Source organism: Tigriopus californicus, chromosome 12, assembly GCF_007210705.1.
Source record: "Tigriopus californicus strain San Diego chromosome 12, Tcal_SD_v2.1, whole genome shotgun sequence".
In the NCBI taxonomy this organism is placed as follows: domain Eukaryota; kingdom Metazoa; phylum Arthropoda; class Copepoda; order Harpacticoida; family Harpacticidae; genus Tigriopus; species Tigriopus californicus.
Genome location: NC_081451.1, coordinates 14690443 through 14696321, shown reverse-complemented (window position 1 = coordinate 14696321; position 5879 = coordinate 14690443). Strand labels below are relative to the sequence as shown.

The following is a 5879-nucleotide window of genomic DNA, read 5'->3' as shown; positions in this document are numbered from 1 at the left end:
CTTTGAGGAGGTCAGTAAATTTGTCATGAATAGGCGGTTGGCTTTAAGCATTCGCTTAATTCTTTTGTCTTCTTCAGTTCTCTGACTCATGCTGCCAGTCAATGAAAACAAGGCCAAGCCAAACAGAACATTCTGAGTCTTCACCCCGCCAAAATGGCCAAACAGCCCGGCATTTTAAAAGCAAAGGACTTGACTCAACCCATGTACTGTTCCTTTAAAGCCACAAAGTATGGAAAGGGCCTTGCTAAGTAAGGGCCCATTTCCCAGGGTGTCAAGGATATGCTCGAAGTTGAAGAAGAGGAAATGCGGCAACAGAACACCTCCTTCTCGAGCGTCACCCTTATTGAGAGAAGTCTCTGTTCCATCTGGCCAAGAGAAGACTTCTTCTTGCTGGTGGATCCTCTATGTAGTAAGTTGACGAGAAATCTTGTCGAATTGCCTGAACCTTAACGTCTATGTAGTAAAAGTTGCTCGGCAAAAGAGAGGAACTGACGGATAAGTGTGTCAAATTTGACAACGTTCCTATTTATAAGGTAAGAACGGGATGTGGATCCTACACCTGGGACAAGCACCAACAACGTTCAACGAAGGGTTAAGCGGAAACGATCCAAAGACCCCAGCAGCAAATCAATGACCACCTTGAGTTCAAGCAATATGTTGGATACAAATCGAAATGACTTTTTTTCAACCTCAGTGACCAAAGTATTCGAGGATGATAGATTGAAGGCTTTTTGCCAAAAGAAGATGAGTCATTGCTATACTAAACATGGTATAAATGACATTATCTATCGGATTTGGTTCGCTCCCAAGCAACACGCACCACTTTTGGTGGTAAGTTTAACATCCATGTTTAAGGAAGTCGTAAAGTATCTTTTGAAAAATCTCCAACAAGCTTTTTCCGGCAAGAAAATCGCCAAATATACATGGTAAGAACTAACGCGAATGAAAGTTAAAGCCAGGCCATAACTTGATGGGCTCCTATGGATTTCAGACTTTCAGTGCCGAAGGAATAAATCACGGATTAAACACGTAAGGACCCGTTAAAGCACATCTTGTCTACCAAAAATATGTAATGGCACATATTCTCCTTGCCTTTATAGAGGAAACTTCAGCATGCACACCGACGTCCGAGTTCATATTAGATATCATGATGGAAATAATGTCCAATTATTTTCGATCTAATCAGGCGTTAGAGTTGAACCAGGGAGTGGAGCTTAGGGTCAAGATCTTGTCCCTTGAGCATGTGGACCACAAAGTGGCAACACAAGGTTTTATACCTCAGGCTCCAATCAATCAAGAAGCAGGGGCTGGAGATTTTCAAATGTTTTCATGGGAATTCAATGTTCAGTTTGACTTCAATGGTTTGCTTTTCAAGGACAATTGCCTGGTTTCCTCAGTGACGGCAGGTTTTTTCCTGGAACAATTTTTGAACAAAACAGATTTGAAAACTTGGGGCACAATCTGGTTTTTACATTCTCTGATTTTAAAACGAAGGCAGCGTGCTCAAATCCTTCTGAATGAGAAATTAATAGAAATTGCAAATCGGTAAGTAATACTTCTACCTGTTATACGTATGAAATTAAAGTGAAATTTTCTGTTAATGCCACTTTCCATTAAGTTGAACATATCGTTCGGAGAGCCTCAAAAAGTTGAAGTGTTGGGCGATATTGCTGCAGTGTTGGAGATGAACATTGTTGTTCATGGATCGCATGGAATATTATACATGTTCCCCCCGACATATGCTCCTCAACGACCTATCTTGAACTTGTTCTTGGGGCCAGATGGTGTGGATTGCAATGCTCACATATCAGTAATCAAATACATGTCATTGTTTGAAAAGACCGTGAAGAAGCGATGTTACTTCTGCAGAAGGTAAGAAATACAAGTGAATATCTCGACTGCAAGCAGTTTTGGTCAAATATCTTTTCTCCTCAAACATGTTCCATCATCGAAGTACTCACTCTTGTGAGAAAAGCAAGCCTTGTCTGAAGTGCAAGAGATCGACTTTGCTCGGGGCCTACTTCAACGGACCAAGTATGACAAATACTTATTGTCCCTCTACTTTGACGGAATCCAATTGGGAGCTAAAATGTCAACATTGTGGTCAAGAATTTCAGTTAAGACATAAGATGCCGACTGGGCATGTTTGACAATTATTAATTGCGAGTTTTTTCTAGTCTAGAAACTGGTTGGAAATGCATACGAAATCTTGCCGGCATACTTTGTACTTCCCTTGTTGCAATCGTCAGTTACGGGTTCGAGGGAAGTGCCCGGCTGAGTTGCGAGCCATTCATGATTGCTCTAAGAAATTCTGCCGATGTCGAGAAATTGTTCTAAGGGGGAACAAAGAAGACCATTGGTGTGAAGAGAGACAACAGGACGTCCAGAGGAGCCACGAAAAGCTTGGATTCTTTACTGTTGGCGTTTTGAACTCCGGAGAACCCGCCTTGTGCATAGCATACCATCAATCCAATTCCAGCTATTGTTTCAACAAACATACCATAATTGGAGAAAATGGATCGCTAATGGGGGCAGACACTAATGAGGAAGACGCCATTGTAGAAGATCCTTACCTGGAGGTGGAAGATTCTTCACTTTATGTCAAACGGAAGAAATTTGGCCATGTTGCTGTGGCCGAGACTCCCGATTTTGTTGGAGCAAGATTTGAATCACGGATGTGCAAGGTTTTAACAGCACAACCTAATACCACTTGGCTCTGCAATGACGACCAATCTTTGGAATATGTCTTAAAATTGTTCACTTCAAGTTCGATCCCCGCCAAAACGGTAAAAAATGGGTCCTGTCTCTATGCCATTTTTTTGAAAGCCCAAATGTAAAGATAGTCAATTTTATGAATTATTTTTCTTTGCCGACATGTAAAATTTTGAAGCAAATGAATATTGCCACTTTTTTCCCAACGAGATTGCTCGAGAGGCACTTTCTCGATTATGAAGGGGCCATTCCCAAGATTGAGAATTTTCTCGAGGAACAAACCCCCATTGAAGAGAAAATGGCCATCTGGGATTTTCATGGCAAATTCCAGCAGGGGCATGTTTGGCGTTGTCGAGAGCAATTGGAAATATTCTTGAACACTGGCTTGCGAGGGATGATTCGTCTGGCTTTTGACCTATTAAGGGATCAAGCCAGACTTCAAAAAGAATTGTGCCAAGTGTACCAAATTCCTCCTTTAAAGTGCTTTTTTCATCCGTTTTCTACGCCCAACATAACTCGAGCAGGTATTGTTTTTGAGCTGGATGTTTGGCAAATTGAAAGACATTCAAAATTTTCTAAATTCAATTAGGTTACAATCATCGGCTCTACAAGTTGTTCCATTCACTAAATCCACGAGCATCCTCGTCCAAAATATATCCCATCTCAAGAAACGGCGTGGGAGGCAAGGTCAATACTTCTCATTTAGAGCAAAGGGCGATCCAGTTCTTGTTGAAAAACATGGGTTCTCATGTGAATGAGGGAGTCTATCACTTTTGGTCGCCTTACGGACCATTCACTTTTGGTCGCTTGACTCCCGATCTCCTCATCAAGGCAAAACCGCAAAACCGTGCTTTTTTCATTCATGTAAGTGTTGCAACCATTTGCAATGTTTGACATGACTGCAGTTGACTTGTATAATTGTTTTGAATTCCAGGGCTGTTTCATGAAAGGTCATGAACGAGAAAATTGCAAAATCTTTCCAAAGGACTTGTGTCAGTTAGAGAAAAAGATTTTTGGGCTCGACTATGCAGAGAGGAGAGCATCTTGCCAAGCAAAGATGAACCTTGTTCCCTTCGACATTGAGGTAACTGAGCTCTGGGAGTGCGAGCTTAAATTTAACCAAAGTTACCAACACTTTGTCCAATACGAGTTCAAGGAGAAACCATTGACAAGACTTCGCCCGGAAGACGCCCTTTCTGGAGGCATCAACGAGGTAAAAGCAATGGGGATATTCGAGAGGCCTGACTACCATTTAACATATTTTTTTTTGCTTCTATTAGATTATACAACTTCATTGGACTGTGAAAAAGAAACCCGATGAGAAGTTTGTGGCGTATGACGTTAATTCGTTGTACAACTCCATAGCCATTAATACAAAATTTCCCGTGGGCAAACCTCAGGTTAGTACTATCTTTGAAAATATGGATTGCCTTGCAGAAAGATTGCAAAAAAAACTAATTGACCAAGTTGTATTTTCAGATTATTACCGAAAGCGAGGATATTCACATTGAAAACAATAGATTTCTTCACGGGAGCGAAAGGCTGATTGGATTGGTGTTTTGTAGGTTAGTGGCCCCGCGTGAATCAAAACTGGCTTACATTCCCATTCAACTCGGTCATCAGCATCATTGGGTTTTGTGTTATGCATGCCTTGGACAAGAGAAAAAAGATGTATGTAAGCATCGCACAAAGTAAGCACAATGGATAACATTGAATCATCACACGAACATCATTGCAACGACCACAAATTTCTGTTTCAGGGCACGAAGTTTCCGTGGAACATTCTACATTGCTCAAGTAGAGTATGCGCTAGATATGGGCTACCAAGTTTTGGATGCTTTTGAGGCATTACATTACCAAAGTAGAGAGTATTTAGAGAGGCCCTTTTTATTGCTATTTGCAAATAAAAAAAACTTGAATTTACTTTGGCAAATAAGCTTGCATCAAAAACGGAGATTTTGGACATGGAAAACCAAATGAATCTTGACATTCCTGTTCTCAAATTTCGCACTGCTTCGAATGAGCTATCCCCTCTGCTTCAAGAATTTTATAAAAGGGCTCCCAACGATATCTTTGGGAAATTCATGGCCAAGCCGGGCCCCAACACCTCAATTGTGCATTCCAATGCAGAAATCTACGATGTCTTTTTTTCAAAGGCAAGAAAACTCATGGACGTCAATCTAATCACGGAACATATCTGCGAAGTGACAACGGAGTGTATCACCGATTGGTCCTTCCTTAGAGGCAACCTGATGGCTGGAATGGCCATTGTTTTGGAAGCTCAAATGTTCATGCTACAAAAGATGACGGCACAAATGCAAAGGAATGTCAATGTGTTGGGAATTGCCACCGATTGCTAGTTTCTCAGCTACCCAAAGACACTTGATCCTCCTGTGGAAGTGAGCTTGACATTGGGCAAGTTCAAAGATGCATATCCGTGCCATGAAAAGGATAATTGCATCAAAGAATTCATGGCACTCAATTCGAGGGATTATTGCATCCAATTCATGGACGGGCAAATGGTAGTTAAGCTCAGAGGGTTCAATCTAACGGCTCCGGCTTCTCGTGAATCCTTCATGACCCAGGTTGCCTCAATCAAGAAGACAATTTTGGAAGGCAGAAGGTCTTTTCTTAAGATTGATCAATTCTGATTGAGAAAAGGCATTGGAGTATCACCGGTTATAACTTCACACAATACCTTTCCCGCCGTATTGATTTGAAACCAGCGACGGCGATTTGAAGACGTTACCATTATGAATAAAGAGTCTCAAATAACGGGTAAGATCTATTTCATCAAAAGTTTCACCATCATCATTATATACAGGTCTTTTATTTTGGTCCATTTCATCCTCTTGCTCTCGTTCAGCTTTGAGACGGGCAATGGCTATTGCCACAAGCCCCTCTTCTTCCTCTTCCTCTTCTTCAAAGGTGGGTGCATCTGATGCGGGAGGAGGGGGAGATGGAGCGGCCAAACCAAACGGCGGAAGCCCCTCTTAGCAGTATGATACGCCCTGATCCTGTCCCCCCCCCAGGGGGGACAGGATCAGGGCGTATCATGCTTACTCCTTCATTTGTTCGTTAGTACTTGCCTGCTGCTGTTGGTTACCAATGACTTGGTGCTCCCTCTCTCTTTGACTTTCTCTCTGTCCGAGGTTGGGAGAGAGGGT

The 5879-nt window shown here is 42.0% G+C and overlaps 2 protein-coding genes across 2 annotated transcripts in view; both read left to right on the top strand.

Annotated features, from left to right (window-relative positions):
- The window catches only part of LOC131891935 (uncharacterized), a 50307-nt gene that overhangs the window by 32416 nt on the left and 12012 nt on the right, over positions 1–5879 (top strand). The window lies entirely within an intron of this gene.
- LOC131891934 (uncharacterized) lies at positions 1981–4602 on the top strand. Its single transcript, XM_059241636.1, has 5 exons — positions 1981–3236; positions 3302–3576; positions 3647–4112; positions 4192–4403; positions 4473–4602. Exons 1-3 carry the CDS (start codon positions 2852–2854, stop codon positions 4031–4033), a joined length of 1047 nt encoding a protein of 348 aa, XP_059097619.1. The 5' UTR covers positions 1981–2851; the 3' UTR covers positions 4034–4112; positions 4192–4403; positions 4473–4602.

What these genes read in the sequence shown, in the direction of transcription:
- LOC131891934 (XM_059241636.1), top strand. Translation starts at nt 2,852, where the DNA reads ATGAATTATTTTTCTTTGCCGACATGTAAAATTTTGAAGCAAATGAAT. An exon ending in GCCCAACATAACTCGAGCAG is followed by an intron (nt 3,237 to 3,301) that starts GTATTGTTTTTG and finishes AAATTCAATTAG; the next exon opens with GTTACAATCATCGGCTCTAC. An exon ending in ACCGTGCTTTTTTCATTCAT is followed by an intron (nt 3,577 to 3,646) that starts GTAAGTGTTGCA and finishes TTTGAATTCCAG; the next exon opens with GGCTGTTTCATGAAAGGTCA.